This window comes from Canis lupus, chromosome 31 (genome assembly GCF_011100685.1).
Source record: "Canis lupus familiaris isolate Mischka breed German Shepherd chromosome 31, alternate assembly UU_Cfam_GSD_1.0, whole genome shotgun sequence".
NCBI classification, from domain to species: Eukaryota; Metazoa; Chordata; class Mammalia; order Carnivora; family Canidae; genus Canis; species Canis lupus.
This window is the reverse complement of record NC_049252.1, coordinates 35,548,024-35,572,398: the sequence shown is the minus strand read 5'-3', so window position 1 is coordinate 35,572,398 and position 24,375 is coordinate 35,548,024. Positions and strand designations below refer to the sequence as shown.

Sequence of the window (24,375 nt, the reverse complement as noted above, 5' to 3'; positions counted from 1 at the left end):
CGGGGTTTTGCAGTGTTGCGTTTTTTTTTTGTTTGTTTGTTCTTTGTTTTGTTTTGTTTTTGTTTCCTGCAGGGGGTTTGCACGGCTGGAGAACTGAAATAGTTCCCTGCTTAATGCCAATAAAGCCATTTATCCAGTGCAGGCTTCGGAGGGGCTCCGCAGTAGAAGCACGTTAGCGAGTCCAGGTATAAATCCTCCTGCTGGGCCATTCTCGGTCTAGTGTGAAATGGAAGGAGAGAGGTTTCCCACTGCCCTTTATGGCTCCCCCGAATGATGAAGCTGGCCCAGGGCAGCACCCGCTTTACTCTTCAGACAGTCCTCTTTATCTTCTGAAAATGGCAGTGCTGAGACTGTGTATTTCCAGGTACAGCTATATGATGCGCCATATAAAAAAATCCAAGAACATCCAGCCTGAGACCTGTGTCGGCTAGCATGCATAACTCATACACAAACCTACTAGTTTTGTTTCTTTAATGCGGTTACACCAGTTCTGTTTCTTTAATATGTTACACCAAGAGTGATTTTTTTCCCTCTTCCAGGATCCCAAGAGCAAGAAGAAGCAACTGAGTAGCAACAGGCAATAGTCCGTTTGGGCCAGAAGAGGACGGAGGGGCGCCAACTGACAGGCAACCCAACCGTGCATCACACACACAGTCTCCAAGGCTCGGGAACCTAGCCCAGGATACGGGGCACACACCCTTACTCACATTTCACCCGTAAATGCATTTACACCAAGTCACAGAGGCAGGCTAGGCCGTCCACCTGCCTCCCAGCTGCATTATGTTTCCACACAGCATCCGCTGTCACTAACGCACAGTAAGCCCCAGGATCACATCACGCCCAGGCTGGGCCAGAAGGGAGCGAGCAGGGGAATCATGACATATGGCAATGGAGCCAAGTGTGAGCAGAAGCCCCACCGCTGGTCATAAAAGGAGGCTCTTGGGTTGGCGACAGAAGCGTCCATCATCACACTGGACCCACCACCTACTCCTGCTGCACCCTGCATGGGGCTGGGGCAAAAGTCAGCAGCCACCAGCCCTGACCTTCAGCCTACGAGGGCCCTGAATCCAGGGGCCAAAGGCCTGACCTGCTCCATCATTCAGGGTCGGTGCTGTGAAATAAAGCCCAAGGCATGCTGCCTGGCACCAGCAGGACAGGACAACACAGCCTTGAAATTTCTGTCCTCGGGTCCAGCAAGGCAGGTATTACCACGTGGAGACATCACTCATCACGAGAGCCAACCGTAACCTCCCCCCCCTTTTGGTTTTTAGTTAGGAGAAGCCAGCAATGGCCGAGGAGGAGGAGACGGGAAGCCTCAAGTAAGTTATGCCCACCTGTCTTGAACAAAAGAAATCAGAAGTCAAGAAAGTGCTGGATAGGACTAGAAGAAGTACTGGAGGTGTGTATTCTGTATCAAAAATACTCAATAAAGAGGGGTGACGGATGCCTCACAGTGTCTTTTTTTTTTTTTGTTAAGAATTTATCTATTCGATGGGGAGAGCACACAAAGGAAGAGGAGGGGCAGAGGGAGACAGAGAAGCAGGCTCCCCACTAAGCAGAGAGTCGACGCAGGACTCGATCCCAGGACCCTGAGCCAAAGGCAGACGCTTCACCGACTGAGCCACCCAGGTGCCCCACCTTACAGTCTTTAAAACACAAAATACACATTTTCAGCCATCTACATCTCTGTTGTTCCCAATGTATTTGCCAGTCGCAGATATTTAAAACACCAGTGACCCGAGCTAGCGCAAATGGATTTTTGCTCAAGTTATTTTTTAATTTTTTTAAAAAGATCTTATTTATTTATTTATGAGAGACACAGAGAGAGAGAGAGAGGGGCAGAGACACAGGCAGAGGAAGAAGCAGGCTCCACGCAGGGATCCCGATGTGAGACTTGATCCCAGGACCCCAGGATCACGCCCTGAGCCAAAGGCAGACACTCAACCGCAGAGCCACCCAGGCGTCCCAACTTTTGCTCATGTTAGGCGGTGATTCTGGCAATTTGAGAATTTGTGTAACATGACAAGAAATGTCTTTTTTTTTTTTTTTTTTTACAAGAAAGGTCTTAAAAATGTTAAGCAATTACTCTCTAGTGAGGAAACTGACACAGAGACACAGAGAAGACGCTGAACCCCTCCTTGCCTCCTTCTCCCACCCCGTCCCCTCCTCGTGCACTGGCTTCTTGCAGGCTCCACATTGACACAGCACCAAAACCACCATCTGCTACCGCCTTTAATGAAAATTAGACTTGAATTCCAAATTAAAATTGTTGGCAATTAAAAGATGGGATAGAATTAAAGAAAAGAAAATCCACAGAACGATAAACTTAGAATGAACTTGTGGGTTAAAAAACTATAGCCCCCCCACAGAAAATATGTTGAAATCAGGGTGTTTGGGTGGCTTAGTCCATCTCAGTGCTTAAGATTCTCTCTCTCTAAATAAATCACTTTTTTTGGATTGATTGATTTATTTGCCGGGGGCGGGGGGGGGGGGTAGAGGGAGAGGTAGAGAATCTCCAGCAGACTCCCCACTGAGCAGGGAACCCCATGTGGGGCTCGATGTCACAACTCTGAGATCATGTCCTGAGCTGAAACCAAAAGTCAGACGCTTAACTAACTGAGCCACCCAGGTGCCCCTAAAGTAAATACAACTTTAAAAAAAAAAATGTGTTGAAGCCCTAAACCTATCTGTCTTTACAGACATAATGAAGCTAAGACAACGTCAGACCGGATCAAGGTGAAACCCCCTCATCCAATTACTGGCATCATTCTAAGAAGCAGCAGATTTGCACCTAGACACACACACACGAGGGGGATCTTCACTTGAAGGCAGACGCAGAGATTGCAGAGATTGCAGAGATGCAGCCTAGAGCCAAAGAGCAGGGAAGACTTACAGGCAGCCACCAGAAGCTGGAAGAGGCGTCAGAGGGAACAGGACCCTGCCAACATCTTACTCTGGATGGCTGACCTCCAAAACTGCAGGAGAATACATTTCTGTTTTAAGTCACCTGGTTTGTGGTGATCTGTGACACCAGCCACTGGAACCTAAGCTCAAAAGATCACCAGGCAATAAGGGAAGGGCAGCACACGGCAGCTGATCACCTGTCCACGGCCACCTGTGTAATGCCACCAGCATCCTGGACGCTTCCCGCCACACCCAAGTCATCCACAGGTAAATGAAAACGGTTTTGTTTTGTTTTGTAACAAGTGCACAAGTGCTCAGATTGCAGAACGGAGCAGACCCCACAGACCGATACCCCAGCTCGGCCTCTCACCAAAGGGGACCTGGGACAGATGACTGGGCCTCTCCGCACCTTGCTCTCTCCCTCTGATAGTCAGGTCGAGTAACTCAGACGTCCTTACCAAGGCTGTCTGCAGGAGTAAAGGAGGTGATCTGTGCAAAATGCTTAGCATGGTGCCCACCATCCAGTGAGCCTGAAATAAAGGTGAGCTATTAATATTAACGGTTGTTAGTGACTTCTCAGAACCTGCCCCCTAAAGTGCTTTGAGCAGATGCCTCGGCCTGGCCCTGCCGCCTTCCGAAGGAGGACTTGGATCTTGAATTCCTCCACTCAAGCTCAGGAGCCACTCACAAGAGCTGGTGGGAACCTCGCTTTGCCTTTCTTATTCTTTGGACCCCAGAAATCTTTCCCATTGTCCTCAGTATTTCCCATCTCACTGTGTTCCATCAAATACATTCTCGGTGCTCATCGTCTTCCTTTTTCCAGCCTCGCCTGCAGTGAGCTTCATGTAATTTAGGGACACTGGATTGCTTATTCTAAAAAAGACAAACTCCTAAATTGCATATACTTGGCACATATTTTCAATCCCAAGTCTTCCAAACAATTGTGTACTAAGAAGTGGTAAGCCAAGGCGCCATGATTAAAATGTGAGTCCCAAAATAATTTCTTAGCTCCTCACACTCGAATGTTTAAATATGAAAATCGTGTTGCTGTCTGTTTCATCCATATTAGCGGAGACGACAGAAAAATCTTTCAACAGAAACCCCTAAGGCCTCTTTTGAGGCCATTACAAGGTATAGAGCTGCAGACCCGTAGCATCTCCAGTTGGATTTATTGTGTCAGGGTGAAAGCCTTTTTTTTTAAATAATGGAAATTGCTATAATTATAATCACTTTAGAACACCATTATTATTATTAATAAGACCAAATTGCATGGTTCAAGCGGATGCTGGTTCTCTACTGTTAGAAAGGAGTCACGTGATGGTATCAAACACCTGGCACTCATCTCCATGCCAACGTGGTCCTGCTCTTGCTCAGGCTTCGGGGCAGATGCCTGTGATGTCTTCAACAGTGTCATGCAGAACGACGGACCCCCAGTTCTTGATTAAAGCATCCAGGGAAACAAGCACATGTCCAACAGCTGGCTTTCCCATGGGAGAGCAGGGATCTGTATGGCTCTGGTTCTGACTGACCACTCTATTCCACGCATATCTGTATCCAACCATTCATTTTGTCCCTGACACGTTGGGGTTGAAGATCCAGGGACCTCTGGCTGGACAGGGTAGTTGAAGGCCCCCCCAAAAAAAATTTAAGGGAAAAATAGGGGCACCTGAGTGGCTCAGTGGGTTAAGCATCTGCCTTCAGCTTCTATCATGATCCCAGGGTCCTGGGATAGAGCCCAGTGCCTGGCTCCCTGCTCAGTGGGGAATCTGCTTTTCCCTCCTCTTCCCACTCATCTCTCTCTCTCAAGTAAATAAATCTTTTTAAAAATTTTAGATAAAGGCAAAAGAAAAGAAAAGGAGGCAGGATGGAAAGGTAACTTGGAACTTGGCTTCTGGAGTCTAGCTACCTGGGGTGGATTTCTGGTGCTCCCTCTTTCTTATCCAACTGTTCCCTGGGTCAGTCATTCAACGTCTCTAAGCTTCTTTCCCCATCCCCTAAAGGGGTATCAGAGCCGTGAGGTGGTTGTGAGGATCCCCAAGGAGAGCACACATGGGAGCACACAGCATGGTGCCTGCCACGAGGGGAGCCCTCCACACCATCTAGGACTATCACTTCTCCAAAAATTCTTGGTTATTTAATGCCTAAATTTACAATTTCAGTTTTCTCTCCACCTAAGCATGTTTTATTTTAGGCTTAGGAGAATCAGCAGAGAATAAATGCATAACTCTTGGCCATTAATAGAGCGGGAAACCTCAGTACAGAGTTCAGAAGTCACCCCGGGGCCTGCTGCAGACACCCTGCTGGTGGTCAGAGACATTTCAGGAGCAGACAGGGAAGAAATGAATCCCGGTGCACTTGTCACTAACACCTTAGAGTTTATAGTAGGCATTTGGAAAGATCGTACACACGGATTTTGCTATAAAACAGCTTATTACTAAATCAGGCCAAGAAGGAGGAACAGAATATTTCATTCCCCGTCAAATGTAAAAATTAAATCTGGATTGTTAAAAACAGCCTTCCCTGGAAACATGCTCATCTTTAACTGTGAAATAACCTTGAATGAACTACTTCCTTGGCCAAGGTAAAGATACAAGCACGAGGCATCCAATACATTTCCTGTTAATTAAACTTCATCATTTTAAAGTAAAGGTCACTGGGGTACCTGGGTAGAGCAACAGACTCTCCATCCCCGGGAGCTGAGTTCAAGCCCCATGGTGGGCCTAGAGCGTACTTACAAAACTAATAAAGTAAAGGTCACTGGCTTAATTAATAAAGAAAAGCTAATATTTATGAAAGCTTTTTTTTTTTTTTTAAAGCCCAAGAGAAATCTTTTTTTCTCTCCTCACCCCCCACCCCCCTGCATTTTTCTCAAGGCTTGTCTTCCCTTCCCCTGTTCTGTGGGGGGAAACAGACATCAAGGACCCCTTTTATCCCAGCACCCAACCACCCACATCTTTACTTTTGCACAAAGACTTCCCTTCCACTCAAAAACTCACAAGAGCTCTTCCCCTCCAGGCACATTTCCGGTTCCCAAAAGATCATCCTTAGACCACAGAGGAGGTTCATCCTCAAAACCTTGTGAAATCTTGGGAAGGCACAAGGAACAAGGCTCTCACCCCCAGCGCGTGGCTCCACGTGGTGGATCTAACCGAGCGCCCACCTCTGGGGCCAGGCTAAGCTGGCTCAGCTGACTCCTTGCCTCTCCCTGCCCATCATTCTCCCTGGAAGGCCAGGCAGGGACAAGGCTTAGCTGAAAGGCAACCAGCCCTAAAGTTCAGAGCAGAACACATTTCTGAAGGTCTTTTTTTTTCTTTTGAAACTAATTAAGCAAGTATAGAAGTTATTCAGTAGCGTTTCTTTTTTTAAAAGAATTAGCATGGCGCGCCTTTCCTCTTAAGAAAGCCTTGAATAATTAGAATTACACCAAAGTCATGAGTATGTTCTATTTAGGGCAGAATCATAGCTGGATTCAAACTCAAATGACAACGTTAAAAAAAATAAAAAAAATAAGTATCCTGAGACTGTACTCAATTGATAGGAAAAACCTGACTTCAGATCGCGCTTCGATCAGGTCGTGTGGAAGGAGGAGGGGGAAGCCAAATCGACTCCTGATATTTTTGTTTCAGATGCCAGAGCCCGGGGCCATCAGCTTCTGGCTCCTCCAGAAAGTGCGAATAAGTGGAAATCAGATTAAGATACAAAGAAAGCTGCTGGGCTTTGTTTTCCTTTGGTCACCGGGAGGCCACTGGGTCCCCGGCAGCCTCGCTCGGTCCCTGCTCTTTCCTGCGGGAGCCTGAGCGCATTTAGTACATTCCACGCACACGTGTGCAGACGCCGGGCTCGGTGCGGAGAGGCCGGGCCGGCGGGCGGGAGGGAGGACGAGCCGACTCCGGGAGAGGAGAGCCGCGCGGCCCCCGCGCCCGCAGCCGGGAGCCTGGGCGCACGGGCTGCCCGCGGGGCTCGCGCTCCAAGCCCCCCGCGCGCGCCGCGCCCCCGCGCCCACCCCCCGGCGCCCGGGGGCCGCTGCGCAGCACCCAGAGGCAGCACCGCGGCAGCACCCGCGCCCCAGGGCGAGCCCCGGGGAGCCCCAGCAGCGCGCGCAACGCCCGCTGCCCGCTCGCAGGAGGGGAGGACCCACAAGTTCTCCAACACTCGCGCACACCCTCGGCGGGCGGCGCCGCGCTCCGGGCCCGGCGGGGCCCCTCGGCGTCCCCCCACGCCGCTGCGCCGCCGGGGTGTCGGGGCGACCCCGCTCCCCGAGCCCCGGAGGAGCCCCGGAGGAGCCCCGGAGGAGCCCCGGAGGGAGGAGCCGCGGGGCGCGGCGGGGCGCGCGCGCCGGTGCCCGCCTACCTACCCTCTGCGGGGGGGTTCCGATGAGCATCTCCAGGTAGTAGCCGCGGCCCGAGTCCCCCTGCAGGTTGTCCACCATGGCCAAGAAGTTGGCGGCGCCGCCCGCGGGCTCCAGGGCGAGCGCCAGGCCGTCGGCGCGGGGCGCGGCGGGGGTCCCGGGCCCGGGGGTGGGCGCGGCCACGCGGAGGGGCAGCGTGAGGGGCGCGGGCGCGGGCGCCGGGGCCGCGCGCAGGAGCCACTGGGCCAGCAGGGGCAGCAGCAGCAGCGCCCCGGCCTGCGCGCCCATGCCCGCGGCGGGGCCCGGGGGGCGCGCCCGGCCCGGCGGGGCCCGTCCCGTCCGGCGGCGGCGGCGGCGGCTGGCGGTGGCGGCTCGGCGGCGCGGCGCGGGGCTGCGGGCAGGGCTGGGCGCGCACCGGGCGGGCGGCGGCGGCGGGGAGGAGCGCCGCGGGAGGAGGCCCGGGGGGAGCGGGAGGAGGCGCCGGAGCCGGAGCCGCCCCAGCCCGCGCCGCCAACTTGAGCAACTTGGTCGCCGCTGCCCCCTCTGGCGGGCGGCGGCTGCCCCGCAGGGCCCGGGCCCCTCCCCCGCGGCCAAGGTCACCGCGGCGCGCGGGGTCCCCCGGGGCGCCCCGGGCGCGCCCTGCGCAGCCCCGGCGGCTCTCGGGCCGCGCCCCTTCCCCGGGAAACTCGGGGCCCGACTCCCCTCGGAACGCGCCCCGCGGCCGCGGCCAACGGATGTGACGAGGCTCATCTGATACCAGGGGGAAAGTTTCGGGAACGCTTAAAGGGGCAGCGAGGGCCGGAGCCCCGCGCGCCAGGGGGGCCCCCGCAGCGGCGGGGGTGGGCGGGCTTGGGGCGCGGAGAGGGGAGCGGCGGGCGGGCGGGCGGCCGCGAGCATCCCCAGGAGCCGCGCCTGCCCCCGCCGGCTCGGTCCCCGCCGCTCTCAGGCGCTCGGGAGTCGGGCTGCGCCTCCGGGCCTTGCCCCCGCCGCGCCCTGCTCGGTCCCGCGCCGCATCCCCACTCCCCGGCTGCAGGGGGCTGGGCAGGCGGGGAGAGCGCGACGGCTTCGGGGACTTCTCCCTAAGAAATCTTGGGCGCGGGGGGAGGGGACCTGGCTGCCGGCCCGGGCCTCGCTTCCCCTGGCGCCCCCCGTTACCGCCTGGGTGGGGGGGGTGGGGGTGGGGGGGAGGCGTCTGCTGCTGCCTTGCAGCTTGGGCTCCTCCGCCCCAATGCAGAGGAGAAGCTGCTCCCTCACCTCCCCCAGGACTCGCTCGGTCCACCCAGCAAGTTGCAGTCACGATGCAAACATCAGGGCGGCCGAGTCTGCACCGCTGCGCGCCTCTCCTCCCCATCCCCCTCCCCCTCCCCATCCCCATCCCCCTCCCCAACCTCCTCCCCCTCCCCATCCCCCTCCGCCGGCCCTCGGCGCATGATCTAATTAATACTTGCTTAGCCCTGGACCCCGAGACCAAAGAAGTGGCACAGGAGTGCGAGCAACGAGGCTTATTTTATTTTAGGTACTAAACGCGGGAGGGACAGTTGCACAAGCTAGAGTCGGTCCATTTCTTTTGAAACAAAGAGCAGAAAAATCCTACCTCCTCCAGCTGAATTATGTCCGCTATTTTAAAAAAAAAACAAACACACACACACACACACACACACATGCACTTCAAACAGTGGAAAGGTTGGAGGGAAGCTTCACTCCCTGCAAGTTCCAGATTGGATATTTTATCCCTGCCTTCTCGATTTTAGAATCAGGTCTTAACTCTGCAAGAGACCCCCCCCCCCCCACACACACACACACACGTGGGAGAGCTTCAGCAGGTGTATGTGAAAATCACATTTTCCCAAAACTATATCCCCACTTTAACACATTCCCAGCCTCAAAAAGAAAGGCCTAGCCGGGCCTGTGATGTAACCTAAATCGTTATCCTCATAAATCTGCATAGTAATTCCAGAGCTATTATATTCATATATTCACATTTCAAATTCAAGGTTGGAGAGGAAGTATAATTTTTAAAGAATGGTTATTTATACTCCTTAGTGTCCAGTCGTGAGGGGTTCAGAGAGACGTGCAGACAGTTCTCAGGAGAACACAACCTTGTAAAAAAAACAAATGGAATTTATTAAGGACGTTGGCATAGGGGCTACATGACTCTGAAGTTCAACATTAGAGACATTTGCTCTAATAATTAAACACCACAGGGGAACGTTTGAAAAATCAAGTCTAATTAAGGTTTGTCCTTCATGGAACGCCTGACTCCACCTAGTGTGAGCTTTTCATTTTGAAAGGGCTAGTTTAGGTTTACCGGAAAACAGATGCATTAAGATATAGTCACAGAGGAGCTCATGCAGTTTTAATGGACGACAGAGCTGTCTCATCAGAAAATAATACGGCTGAAGTGACAGCATCTGATGACTGTCCCCCTGGCTGGCTGTTTTATGAATGGTCTCCGAGTTCTTGACCCCTCCTCAGAACCAGGGTGCTGGCTGGGCCTGGGAGGGAATCATTTTACCTGCCAGGTGTTCTCACTCAAACCCATGGGGCAGACCTCCCAGGGGGCAGCCTTAGAAGCCCTTGATATGGGGAGCATATCAAGGCTTAGATCAGTAGAAGCACTGATCTAAGAAGCCACTTCCCATAGCATTCGTAAGCAGTGGGGAGAAGGTGGACCCCTCACACCCCTAGACCACCCCTGCATCCTCTTCAAAATGTCGCTTCCCCGCCCACACCCTACCCCACCCCATCCCACCCCACCGTGCACTGAGGGCTCCTTGCTGAGACTGGCCCATCCTCCTTGTAAAGAGCAAACATCCTCACCAAGAACTGCCCTGGACAGTTGAAGGTGAGGACGGGTCTCACCTCCCATCCAAGGAACCAGCCAGGGACTCATTGCAAAAGTATGTGGTGCTTGGCCAGGAACATTGTCATCGGCGTGTTTATGTTCACTGGCTCTTGCCACTAGCTCTGAGTCCTTTTACACCAGCAGTTCTCAGACTTTTGGGTCCCAGGACCCTTTAACTCTTAAAAACTTGGGGACTGCCATGGGGCACCTGGGTGACTCAGCAGTTGAGCATATTCTTTTGGTTCAGGTTATGATCTCAGGGTCCAGGGATCAAGTCCCGCATCAGGCTTCCCACGAGGGGGAGCCTCCTTCTCCCTCTGCCTATGTCTCTGCCTCTCTCTCTGTCTCTCATGAATAAATAAATTAAAATTTTTTTAAAAAATTGGGGACAGCCATGGAGCACCTGGGTTAAGTGTAGGTTAAGTAGGTTGTGTCCCACTCTTGATCTTAGCTCAGGTCTTGATCTCAGGGTTGTGAGTTCAAGCCCCACAATGGATTTAGAGATTACTTAAAAATAAAATCTAAAAAAAAAAAAAAGATTGAGGACCCCAAGGAGTTTTTATTTAAGTAAATCATATCTATGAATAGTTACCAAATTAGAAATTAAAACAGAAATTTTAATATGCAAAAATACATTTAAAAATAATGTAATAAACCCATTATACAACAACCCATTTCATTAAAATAACATTTCAATGGAAACTAATCTTTTCAAAAAGTGAGAAGAATGGCTATTTTGCATTTTTGCAAGTCTCTTTATCTGGCTTAACGGAAGGTAGCTGGGTTCTTATATATGCTTCTGCATTCAGTCTGTTAGGAAGCCTCGGGAAAATTCTAACCAGCACATAGAACTGAACAAAAGTGAAAAAGACAACACTTTAGAATCATCATAAAAATAGTTTTGCGCTAGAAGGCCCTCTGAAAGGGTCAGATCATACTTGGAGAACGGCTGCTTTGCACTATCTTTGGTTTCTACGTTTGCATCTACATTTTCAACAGATAATGACTCCTCTCTATCAGGCACTGTGTCAGCGACTGGGAGGGAAAGGCGGAGTACGATCTGGTCCTTGCTCTTAAGTTTGCAGACTCAATCAAAGGGCTCCTTCCTCTATCTGATTGCCTCCCACACTTAGCAAGAGGAGGACACCAGCCACCTGCAGCTAGCTCCGTGAAAGCTTATCAGCTCATCTCCTTATTCTCCTGTAGCTTCATTTTCTGCCTGCCTCCTGGTTCCTTCCCAGAAACTTAGCAAACATGCTTACAGCCCCCACTTCTCTTTTTTTAAAACCATCTTCATCCCACTTCTGCCGGTTACTGGCCCTTATCTTCCTCCCCTTATAGCCACACTTGATGAAAGAGCTGCCTGCCCTCCTTACCTCGACTTCCTCCGCCTTCAGTCACTCTGCACCCTACAAAACCCAACTCCCAAAAGGTCGGACCCGTAGACATCTCTCCGTCTTTATTCCTACCCGGCCCCTGGGCAGCACTCCATGCTGGTTCTTCAGAGCCAAGCCTGGCCGCTCAGTGAATCACCTGGGGGATCCTGCCTGCAACTCTTCCCCTTCAGACGATTTGGGGCCAGCTTCCAGAACTACTGGTTTGAAAGCTCCTCAGGTGAGCCAAGAAGTAGACTGTGGAAGAAAGAGGGTAAGGTGTCAGACTGAAGAGATTCAGGAGCTGCGTGGTCCTGAATTGGTTTGGAAATTTCAGTAAGTATTCCTGAGATCTTTCATATTAAAAATAAAAAAATGCCTCGGGGTAGCTGAGTGTCTCAGTGGGCTGAGCGTCTGACTCTTGGTTTTGGCTTGGATCATGATCTCAGGGTGGTGACGTCCAGCCCCACACTGGTCTCTGCACCTAGCGAGGGGTCTGCTGTCTCCCAGTCTCTCTCCCTCTCCTTCTGCTGCTCTCCCTGCTTGAGTTCTCTCTTTCTCTCTCAAATGAATAAATAAAATCTTTAAAAAAATGATAATAAGCCTTGCTGTGTCTACTGGATAGGTCTACACACAAATGAGCACCCATAGTGCCTGCATTAGGGCTTCTAAGTATCACTTCCCCATGAAGCAAACCTTGGCTCTCCAGAGAATGTGGGTTTCAGGTCCATGGAAGAAACCAAGCAAGGTGACCCTAGAACATCTTGTCATACCAGAAAGCGAGGGTTTTATCAAAGACTCTGGAAGCCCTGTCCAGAGCTGGGGCAGAGCTGGGACAATTAAAACATCACTAAAGGTAGTAACCATAATGGTCCAATACGCTTCAATTACGTTGAAACCTATTCGTTCATGATGTCCTCTGAAAAAGTACATTGATTGTTTCTGAAGACTGCTAAGGAGCCCGTCGCATTATTTTTTTAAAACTGGCAGAAAAAGGAAAAGAATCAAGCATTTATTATCTTGACTTTCCTGTACAAACTCTACCTCAGTAGAACCAAATAATTGATGAGGGGAAATTTCTCTTTATGGAAGGATTACAGCTAATACGTGAAGAAAAAATGATGGGATTGGAATATTGCCACCGAGCAGCCCCTCATGAATTCATAGATCTAGGCATTGAGCATACTTGGCTGATAACTTCGCACACAAAACAAGAGACCATTCAACATTCTGTGATTCCTGATGGAAGTCCAGAATGCTACCAGTGAAATGTTCTCACCAGAAAATCAAACCTGAATCTGACTAAGCTTCTGTGTCACAGATTGACATGTTACATCCTGGGCCAGCTCAGCCCTGCTGCCTGTTTGTGCGAATAAAGCTTTATTGAAACACAGCCATGCCCATTTGTCTAAGTAGTTGCAACAGAGACGATTTGGCTTTGAGGGCTGAAATATTTACCATCCAACCCTTTACGGAAAATGTTTGCCAACCTTTGCTATAGATCAAAAGAGTCCCAAGACTCTTATCAATCAGTTGTGATAGAAGGACCATATTGAAATCCTGATTGAACGAAAAGGAAAATTTACTTACAAGACAATTAGAGAAATTTGAACACTGTTCAAATGTTATGGAATTATTAATAATTTTAGATGTATACGTATGAGCTCCCAAGGGTTCCAACCAGGTGGCTTCACTGAACTCCTGCTTTTGTAAATTATTTTTTTTTTACTATTGCTGGAAGTGTCCCACCTGCTGCTCCCAATTAAAGGCAGATGTGTGGCCGTCAAAAAATAATAATAATAATTTTAGATGTAATAATGGTATTGAGGGGCACCTGAGTGGCTCAGTGGTTGAGCATCTGCCTTTGGCTCATGATCCCAAGTCCTGGGATTGGTCCCACATTGGGTTCCCCACAGGGAGCCTGCCTATGTCTCTGCCTCCCTCTCTCCCTGTCTCTCATGAATAAATAAATAATTTTAAAAAAATAATGGCATTGAGTGTGTGTGTATGTGTATAAGAGGTATGATCTAGGGCAGACATGCTGCAATATTTATAAATGTAATGAGATTTATTTCAAAATAACATAGGTTAATAGAGAACATGCCAGTCAGTATTCTCAGTGAAATGTATAATCCTACTAATAACTCTGTTAGTAGGCATCATTATTATTCCCATTTTACAGATGAGAACCAGAGGCACAGAGTTGTTATTTGCTGAGTAATGGGGCTGGAATTCAGATCCTGGGGACCTCAGAGCCTGTGCTCCTTAGCACCCCTTCAATGCGGCCCTTTCTGAAGGATCACAGCGTGTCTAGCTGGAGAGGACCCCCCGGGGAACACCCGCCCGGGGAGCATACAGAAGGTGAAGCCACCAGGCGGTCCTACATGCAGCATCCCCGTAGCTCGTTTCATGACAAGCTGAGCCCTTCTCTGTGCCACTGACCACGTCAGAGCTGGAGCCACGTGGGACGAATGGCCCCTTCCATCAGAGATGACAGTGTAGCAGGACACGTACCAGAGATACATCTTCGCTTTGGAAACATCACTCGGGCTTGGGTGGAGGAGGGATGGGTGGGGGTGAGCCCATGACGGGGAGACCAGTTAGGAGGCTGTGGCAAGACCCCGTGAGGAGGTGACAAGGGGCATGGAGAGGGTGGAGTCAGCATTTAGTGTGGAGGGAGGAGGACTCACGGGTGCTCTCCAGACACGTGCATTTCTTCCGTTTGCTGGGGGCCATCCCCGTGCCACTGAGTTTGCACGTGATGTCACAAACCCTGCTCGTTCTGACTCTTGGACAGTGAGAAGCAGGGAGGCTGGCAGCGGTCCCCACTTTCGGAGGGACAGCAGTGCTGAGCTCCCAGCACCTCCTGGACACTGACTGCTTCCCATCCTCTGCCCCTCGGGGGCAGGCAGACCTCCGGCAAGGGGACACCAAGGCACAGGGCACTGAAGATCTGCCCAGGGGCCCTGTGTGTAATGATGAGCCAGATCTGCACTCGGTCAGTCAGCCACCGAAGCCCGTGTCCTTTTACCTGAGCCAGGCTGCTTCTTAAAATGACTAATCAGGCACGTTCTAGGACAGAGGGCAATAGGACTCACCTCCGTCCGACTTCCCATTAAATACCAAGTACCCTTCCTGCATTAGAAGTAGGGCCCCCTGTGCAGGAAGCCTGGCCACTCTCAGGAACATGGTGGCTGGATACACAGGGCCCATCAGGGGAACACTACACCTGCTGGGGCCGCCCCGCAAGGCTCTGTCTGGAGAGGCGGGCTCCAAATCACGGAGGTTTCCGAGTGGTTTGTCCACTGCAACCCCGCTCTTTCGGCCAGCGGAGGGAACAGCCAATGACCACTGCACCGGCCTGAGCCCTGAGCCCCGGGATGAATGGCTCATTCTGCCGCAGACCACGGGACTGTGCCCAGCACCTTTCCTGTGCTCTCACCTGGATTTCCTTCCACGTGGGTCTGCTGCTCACCTCCATGGGGTGTTCTCAGAGCTTCAGCACGAATGGGGTCCCATTGTGCAGCAGCATGGCCTATTTACTTGCTTTAGTGGGATCCTCGTTAGGATCAAATTATATCCCAGGACACGTGGGTGGCTCACTTGGTGAAGCGTTTGCCTTCAGCTCAGGTCATGATCCCGGGGTCCTGGGATGGAGCCCTGGGTCAGGCACCCTGCTCAGCAGGGAGTCTGCTTCTCCCTCTCCCTCTGCTCCTCCCCTCACTTGTGCTCTCCCTTTCTCTCTCAAATAAATACAATCTTTACTTTAAAAAAAAAAAGAGTTCAATTATATCCCATAGCCCCTTGAGTCTATTGACACTTAACCACTCCAAAGCCAGGACGCAGGCTTCGTTACCTGTGAAGGCATGTATTTGACGGGTATTCCTGGTGCCATGGTTGAAAACCACTCCCCCTCAACACTTGTAACCAAACAATTGAAGGATCATTTGTGAAACGTGTGTGAGTTTGGGGTTTGTCTCAAACTTTCTGTTGATACTTTCAAGCAATAGGGATCCCTGGGTGGCGCAGCAGTTTAGCGCCTGCCTTTGGCCCAGGGCGCGATCCTGGAGACCCGGGATCGAATCCCACATCAGGCTCCCGGTGCATGGAGCCTGCTTCTCCCTCTGCCTGTGTCTCTGCCTCTCTCTCTCTCTCTCTCTCTCTCTCTCTCTCTCTCTCTCTGTGACTATCATAAATAAATTAAAAAAAAGTCAAGAAAGCCCAGTGTGATTGCTTACAAGAAGGTGTCTGGGGCTGGGAGTCTCCTGGAGACCCCAGGAGGGACACCACTTGTGCGAGGCAGGATAATGGCCTCTTAAGGATGCCCACATCCCAAATCCCAGGATCTGTAAGTTACCTTCTGTGCCAGAAGGGACTTTGCAGGTAGGTGTGACTAAGTTAAGGCCCTTGGGGACGGGCAAAGTATCCCGGACTATCCAGTTGGGCCCAGTCTAACCTTGTGCATCTTTAAAATCAGAGAACCTTTCCCAGCTGTGGCCAGAGGGATGGGGTTTTGTTAGCTTTGAAAGGGGAGGACAGGGCCATGAGCCACGGAATGCAGGTGGCCTGAGAAATTTGTAAGGATGAGGAATGCCACTGTCCCCTCGAGCCACCAGAAAGGAAAGCAACCCCACCTACTCCTTGACCTTAGCCCAGTGAGGCCCAGGTGAGACCTCTGACCTCTTAACATACAGGTGTCAGATAATAAAATCCACGTGTTTCAGCCACTGAGTTCGTGGAAATTTGTTACAGCAGCAAGAGGATACAGATACACCACTTTCAGGAAGCGATCACCTCACACCTTACTGGCCCAGAGGATGATATTTATATCGAAAACATGGATAGTGACCACTACAAGTCCAAGAATGGGCCAGAATATGAAAAATTTTGAGAATAACTTACCAGTCTATTCACCTGTATTTTAGGTTCACACAGGAATGTCTAAATAGGGCTACAATTCTCTTTCATAGATATAAAACAGAAATCCTGAGTGATAAGAGAGTATCCTATCATGGGTTAATGGTAACATATCCTTTTCAAAAAATTTTTTAAAGATTTTGTTTATTTATTCATGAGAGACACACAGAGAGAGGCAGAGGCACAGGCAGAGGCAGAAGCAGGCTCCATGAGGGGAACCCGATGTGGGACTCGATCCCGGGACCCGGGGGTCACGCCCTGAGCCAAAGGCAAGATGCTCAACCCCTGAGCCACCCGGGCACCCAACATATCCTTTTCTTAGTCATTCATGAAATAATGGTTCTTTCCACTGAAGTGTGTATTTTTTTTTTTAATTAATGAATTAGGGGAGCAAGGAAAGGGAGAGAGAGAGTCTCAAGTGGACTTCCTACCACGTGTGGAGTGCATCGGGGGCCTCGTCTCCTGGCCCTGAGATCATGACCTGAGCTGAAACCAAGAATCGGATGCTTATCCGACTGAGCCCCCCAGTACCCCTAGGAGCGTATTTTACCATCATGATGGTCAGGGACATAGAATAACCCATATGGGCATGCTCGTTACATAGGAGTCATTGGGTTAACATTTGCTTTCCTGAAAATGTCTTGGATTTTAAGACTTGGCCCCTCAGCTGCGTGTTTTTGGGGTTTTGGAGGTGCCTACCTGCACCGTCATCCTTCCTCACCTGTAGGGCTTGGTGTGAATGGCCTCCTTCTCTCTCTGTAACGGAGCTGCTCTGTCATTCTCATCGTTCTGGGAACCACTTCTTGTCCTCATTCTGGAGCCTGGTAGTCATTTGGCTAAGACCCCACAGGTGAGAGGCGGGGGAATCCTCCTTCCCAGGGGTTAGCATCCTTCTGGAGTCCACAGCGGTCCCGCGTACTTCGAATTTTACATCATCAGAATTAGTTGATAATAATGCCAAGGCCGGTGGAGTCCCAGAGTGGCGGAATGAGAAGCGGCTTGGCGGCCCCCAGACGACACGTTCGGCTGCACACACATCTTATTGTCCTGTAATAATGTCCTGTGTTTATTTTGGTCACCTTCCGAAAGCCTCGACTGCGTCCCTTTCCTGGTAAAAGTCTGGAGGAAGACAAATTCCAGCATCTGTTTGGACAGGGGCCATTTGGAGAATGGGACTGTCCTCTGTGAGGATTTATGAGTGTGTTGGAGACACAAAGAGCGCAGAAGGGACACAGGGAAGGTGACAAGTAAGGAAGAAAGTGCAGAGAAGTCGCCAGCCTCTGCACTGTCACCACTGCCCCTGTGGTTCTCGGGCTTCAGTGGGATTTCGGAGCCCCTGGCTGGTCCAGTGTTGCCCCGTCCCATCTCCGCTGGAGGCTAGGAAACCACCTGCCCTCAAGCATGGGGCACACAACCCCACCGCCCACCTACAAGCTGAGGGGGTACAGCAGCCCACAGTGGGTCCTCTGGGGGAGGTTGGAGGAGGGGATGGCAAGGGAGCTTTGGAGACCCCCCTGTCTGAAAAGCAGCCAAACCTAGCATTTGACCTGCTTGCCCCTGGGGGCTGCCTGCTGGAGGGGTGGGACTTCTGGTCTGGCAGGGCTCTTACAGAAAAGCAAGGAAAGGACCCGGAGGGGTTGGGGGGGGGCTCTGCAGTTCATTTTAGGATGCCATAGTCAAAATGCCCAAGCATGCCCATCCCCTGCCATGAGCCTCTCCGGCTTTCCTTTGACCTCTTAGAGACACACCCCTGAAGTCCCATCAGCACCGAGGCCTGAAGGGTGGGTGGGCAGACAGGGGAGCGGTTATGGGAGTACTCATGAGAAATCTGAGCAATTTCGTCAGAGAGTCGCACACAGAGTGACCGGCAGCCTCTGCCTGCAGACTCAAGGGCTCACAGCCACCCACTTGGCTCAAAATGGCAGCCACCCCCTGCGAGCGGGCTCTTAGCTCTTGCCCACCTGTCCCCATCCTGCCTCTGCACCATTTCCAAGAGGAAGCATGTCAGCTCACCCCCACCTCCAATTTCATTCTCTGCTCTCTCCTGAGGACTCCCACTCAACTGGCTACAGAGAGAGCCCATGCCAGCCACCGGAATTCATCAGGCTGAGCTTTGGCTTGTAAGTGTGCGCAGACAAGGAGAAGCTCCCAGACACACAAAGAGAGTCGGTGGCTGAAAGGGGCCATTGAGCCAATATTTCTGAGCTAATTTTGAGCTAATTTTTCCCCCCGGGGAAATTTCAGGAGCTATTCATGCGAAGGGAAAAACAGATTTTACTCTGTGTGTGTGTGTGTGTGTGTGTGTGTGTTTAAATGAGCAATTGGAGCTCAAAGAATTCTTGGAGCAAAAGCCATGATTTTTGAGAATAAAAGAAAAACTTGAGTAGAGACCACAAATGGCAGAAAGGACGGAGCTAAAAGCCTGATGCCAGCGCTGGATTAGCAGCTCAACGGAACTCGGGTTCTTGTTGCCACCCCAGAGCGAGAGGGCCCCGAGGAGGGAACAACCATGAAAGGCAGTATTTACGACCCCGAGACCAAGGGGAAATCCATGAGCTCTTGTCTTTCAGGACGAGAGAGGAGAGGCGAAGCAGGGTTCAGAGAAACAAGTGTTCGTTGAGCTGAAGACGTCGGATCACAAGTGCTCCCCAGGGGCTGGGTGGGATTATTTCAAAAGGTACTTAGGAATTCTGAAGACAAAAATTCTTTGCATCCGCCCATATGGGCTCATCTCTAGGACCCCGAATGGCTGAAGACAGAAGCACAGCAGGTCCGAGGTGAAGAGGGTTGGTCCCAGACTCTGTCTACCACCACCACCCCCGGGGGAGGGAAGTGAGGGGAGTACGGGGTGCAGAAGTGGGCCCTGCCTGCCTGGCAAGGCTCTTCCTCAAGACGCCCTCCAACCAAATGAAAGAGAAATGAGGCAGGAGGAGGCCTTCCAGACCAGGAAGGTGGGGTGTGTGAGCAGCAGTGTGACCCCGCATGGCCCTGACGCTGACAGCTGAATCCAAACAGCTGTTGACAATAGACCCAGAGAGAAGGAAGTAGTGTGATTGTGAAGAAGGAATTCTTGAAACAGGAGAGGCCGGTGGAGACCCAAACCCCAGGTGTCACCCACTCTCCCAGTTGGGCAGGACAGGGTGGGGATGAAGAGGAAGGGCCCAGAGTCTGGGGGGGGGTGTGTGTGGGGGATGCGGTGGGGTTGGATGGGGCCTGTGGCCGGGAGTGCAGGGAGGGGAGGGTTATCTGAAGAGGGAGGGAGACGTCCTGGTCACACACACACACACACACACACACACACACACACACACGCCAGGGCTGAGTTCTGACACCATCTGTTGTGCCTCCTCACGCTGCCTTGGCTTCCCCGCCTGTGAGGTGGGAGATGAAGCCCACTGCGTTGGACGCCGTGGAATGAAGACACAGTACCTGCCAATCGCCTCACTCGGAGCTGGCGCATTTCAAGCGCTTTAGCTATGATTTCAGTTCATGACAGTCACTGTTATTGACGGGGATGGGAACACGTAAGTTAAGCCACGCTGAAAACTTTTTTGAAATTTAAGAACCTAGGATTTCAGGGGATCCCTGGGGGGTTCCGCGGTTTAGCGCCTGCCTTCGGCCCAGGGCGTGATCCTGGAGTCCCGGGATCGAGTCCCACGTCGGGCTCCCTGCATGGAGCCTGCTTCTCCCTCTGCCTCTGTCTCTGCCTCTCTCTCTCTCTCTCTCTGTGTGTGTGTGTCTGTGTCTTTCATGAATAAATAAATATAATCTTAAAAAAAAAAGGAAAAAAAAAGAACCTAGGATTTCAAGGATGCCCTTATGAGAAGTTACCGGAAGCTGGGGGGCCCCTGGCCGGCTCAGTGGGTGGTGGCATGTGACTCTTGGTCTCGTGGTCATGGGTTGGCGACCCATGCTGGGCTTACAGCTTACTTAAAAAAAAAAAAAAAAAAAGATATCAGGTGTCAGAGATCCTTTCAATGTACCCTTCTGGGAGTGGAATATTGACATCCCCACCCAGGTGACAAACCTGTGCCCTACCCCCCTGCTGAGTCCTATGTCCTGAAACACTCTCCCGAAGCCCTGGGAGAGGCGGGTGAGGTGTGTCCGGCCTCTGAGTAAGCCCCGTGAGGAGTCCGGCTGGCTTAGGGCTGGGTTGGGTCAGCTTTGGAGGGTGGAGTTTGTTTGCTTTCTTTTCAGGGAGGTTGGGACCGAATCCAGAGCCAACAAGAAAGTCATAGGAAAGTTCTGCTTCGTGCAAAGAGCAGGATGTAGGCCTGTGTACACAGTGAGAGGATAATTATTTGGGGTTTTCTTAAGAACTTTTTTTCACTTTTTCCATTTTTTTCATTTATTCATGAGAGGCAGAGACACAGGCAGAGGGAGAAGCAGGCTCCCTGCAGGAGAGCCCGATGCAGGACTCCATCCCAGGACCCTGGGACCACGATCTGAGCTGAAGGCAGACGCTCAACCATTGAGCCACCCAAGTGCCCTGATGATAACTGGTTTTTTTTTTTTTTTTAAGATTTTATTTGTTTATTTGAGAGAGAGGAAGAGAGCACACAAGCAGGGGAGTTGGAGGGGTGAGAGCAGAGGGTGGGAGAGAAGCAAATGCCCCACTGAGCAGGGTGACAGGACTCAGGGCTGGATCCTGAGATGGTGACCTGAGTGAAGGCAGATGCCAGCGCTATCCTCGGCAGCTCCCTTCAGCCACCCAAACTCCTCTGAAGGGCCACACTCCCTTCTATGCTGCAAAAAAAGGTCCCAGTGGCCTCTCCCAGAGGCCTGGACACCAGAGAGTCTCACCTGGACATCCCTCCCTTAGGGGTCACTTGGGACAGTGGAGGGGTTGGTCGTGGGCAGACCCGCTGCTATTAGGATCTGACTTTGGGGCTTCCCGGGGACTTGGGGGATGAGCCCTCTGGGAGAAATTTATCTTCTCAAAAAAAAGAAAAAAAAAAGAAATTTCTCTTCTTGGGACGTGTGCTTAAAGCTGCCAATCTCCATCATGACAGTTACTATTTATCAGCTGCCATATGCCAGGCTCTCGCACACTTTCTCCCATTTACTCCTTAAGCAACTGTGGACAGTGAGCATCATGATCCCCAATGGACACGCCAGGCCGCAGAGCCCTGGAGAGTGAGGAGCTGGCCCCGTACTAGGTGGAGGGGACGCAGGACCCCGGTCCCGGATCCCCCAATCACTTCAGGAAGAATTTGGAGATTGTTCCTTCATCGGAATTTTTAGTGTTTCCATTCCAGGGAAGCTTTTTATTGGGTCTTGAAAGCAGATACTCCAAGGTAGGTAGCTACCTGTCCTGTATGAGGGCGGAGGAGACCAGTATCGCCCCCCCACGAAGTGCAATCTTGCCCCACTGGTTCTTGGAGGCTGGCGGCTTTCTACTTAGGAATGAGGCCATTGGGTGCTGCACCTGCCTTTCCGCCTGGACCCAGCGGGCTCCGGGCCGTTGCTGGTTTTCTAGCTCTCAGTGGTGATAACTCGGGGCTGGGGCATTTTGTCCTCCAAGCTGGAGGCCAAACAAATAAGCTCATGACCTTGAGTACCTGTTGTCCCCACATTGGACATTAAACTTGATGGAGTCCCTTGACGGAAGCCAATTGTGGACCCCGGGGATGGGCTTGCACCACCCAGGGAAGGACAACCAAGGTGGTGAAAGTCATCTTTGGGTCCGAGCCCCAGAACCCAGTGGGGGGCTCCCGCCTGACCCGCGCCCTCGGCTGCACTTGATCCAGGGCTGACAGTTTGTCTTTTCTCCCGGGTTCTCTGCCATCCTCCGTCCCTCTGTCCTCCCCAGCCTCTCCTGAGGCTCTGGGGCCTCCCCAGGGGCCTGGCACCCGAGGCCCCTCTGCCCCCGTGCAGCTCGAAGCCCTCGGCCTTCAGGACTTACCAGGAGCTGCCCGCCTTCCTCTGGCTCCTCCACCGTCACCCACCTGCCCCCCAGCCTCCCAGAGGGCACCCTGGCCCACACACCTGTCCACACCTGTCCCCGGGCTTAGTCCCCTGCCCGCCACCCCCCCCAGCTCCTGCAAGGATGTCTGCAGGGACCCACGTCTTTGGGGGAGCAGGGAGGCCCTCCTCTCCTCTCAGGCTCACCCCAGCTGCGCTGGGGTCAGGGGAGTCTACCCTCAGGGCCTCCTTGCTGCTTCCTCCCTCGGGAGCACCTGCTCCGTCCCGGGATGCTCCCCGCGACAGCTCCTGCACTGCACCCCCCCCCCCACCACCAAACTCTGCTCCCAGGTGACGTTCCTGGTTCCACTCCCGGCCAGCAGCTCCCTCCCTGTCCTGCCCAGGTCTCCCCTGCCACTTCCTCTTCCAACCTCACTCCCCCACTTCCTCAAGTCTCCCCTCCGTCCTCTTCCCCACCCTTTCCATCACCTTTCCCTCCCCCACCTGGTCCCTCCTCCCCTCCCCCACCTTCTCTCCCTTCCCCTCTCTTCTCCCTTACCCCTATCCTTCCTCCTCCCCTCCTCCCTCTCCCTCCCTCACCCCCTCTTCCTCCTCCTTCCTTCCCCTCCCCCACCCCTTCTCCTTCCTTCCTCCATCCCCCTCTCAACCCCACCTCCAGTCATCCTCTGTCCCTCCCTCCTTTCATTCCCTCTTTCTTTCCCTCCACAGCACTTACACTTTATAATAAAGCCACACAAATGAATCCGTCGTTCTATTTGTAGTTGACCATCCGCTGTCTCTGCGGCTACCCCCTCCTGCAGCACCTGAAGTCCACCCGGGCCACGGTCCTTGCCCATCTTGGGTATTGACACATCCCAAATGCCCAGAACAGAGGTCAGCCCGCCCAGGTGCTCAGCACATATTTATTGAACTGATGAAGGAGGGCTCCTCCTCCTTCCTACAGTCCCAGGGTGTCCTCCAGCCCGGTGGCCCTTAAAAGTCCTCTTGACCCCTCTGTTCTCTGGCACTGATGTGAGAAACAAAGGGAGAAGGAAATGGAGACAAAATTAAGTGTCCTTATAACCTGCAGCCCATTGACAAGTACTGGAGGCCGGCAGAGTAGAAAGTTCCTCCAGGAAGCTCCCTAGGGTCTTAGTGTTAATGCCCCGTTAGAGGGAAAAACAACCTTGGTTTGACCAGAGCGGGGCCTCCTTAGCCTGTGAAAGTCCTTTTGGAGCTTCCCTTCCCTTTATTTCCCCCAACCCCAAAGTATATAACAGTCACCCCTCCCAATCCCAGGGCACCAGCTCTTTCTGCACCTGGTCCTGTCTTCCTGCTTTACTGAAGTCACCTTTTTGCACCAAAGATGGCTCAAGAATTCTTTCTTGGCCATCGGCCCTGGACCCCAGCAACACTGCCCCCAAAACACATCATCACCACCACAGGCTGCGCTTGATGCACCACTGGGGTGAGCCCAGCCGCGTCCCTCTCGTGAGTGGGAGGCTGTGTTGCCTCCTGGTTGAGCTGAACCGTCCAGTAAACTAAGACAATGACCGTGCCTTGCAAATACCGGTGGTTGGAACCCTTGGAACCCGCTGTTTATCTTCTGGGCGGGAGGTATTTCAGGTGCAAAGTGAAAGAAAAAGTCTAGAAGAGCAAGCTGAGGACACCGAAATTCTTGTTTCTTTTATTTATTTATTTTTCTTCTTCTTTTTAAAGGGAAGAGGGTCAGAGGGAGAGAGGGAGAGAGAGAGAGAGAGAGAGAGAGAGGATTTTTTTTTTTAGATTTTTATTTATTTATTCATGAGAGACACAGAGAGAAGCAGAGACACAGGCTTCATGCAGGGAGCCCGATGCGGGACTCGATCCCAGGACCCCGGCATCATGGCCTGAGCCAAAGGCTGAAACTCAACCACTTAGCTACCCAGTCATCCCAAAGAGAGAGAGAGAATCTTTTTTTAATTAATTAATTTATTTTTATTTATTTATTTTTATTTTTTATTGGAGTTCAATTTGCCAACATATAGCATAACCCCCAGTGCTCATCCCATCAAGTGCCCCCCTCAGTGCCTGTCACCCAGTCA

The 24,375-nt window shown here is 52.1% G+C and overlaps 1 protein-coding gene and 1 long non-coding RNA gene across 3 annotated transcripts in view; both read right to left on the bottom strand.

Annotated features, from left to right (window-relative positions):
- The window catches only part of BACE2 (beta-secretase 2), a 79,764-nt gene extending 72,224 nt beyond the window's left edge, over window positions 1–7,540 (bottom strand). The window contains exon 1 of the mRNA XM_038581534.1: window positions 7,259–7,540. Coding sequence (XP_038437462.1) covers window positions 7,259–7,540 — 282 coding nt within the window. The remainder of the gene's footprint in view (window positions 1–7,258) is intronic.
- Window positions 7,541–8,739: 1,199 nt separating this feature from the next.
- On the bottom strand, window positions 8,740–17,425 carry LOC111093546. Of its 2 annotated transcripts, none has more exons than XR_005382424.1 (3): window positions 17,109–17,425; window positions 11,474–11,728; window positions 8,740–9,351 (listed from the first exon to the last, which is right to left on the bottom strand). It is a non-coding gene; the product is annotated as an uncharacterized LOC111093546 (long non-coding RNA). The 2 variants fall into 2 exon arrangements; XR_005382423.1 differs by having other exon boundaries at window positions 11,567–11,728.
- Between the last annotated feature and the right edge of the window lie 6,950 nt (window positions 17,426–24,375).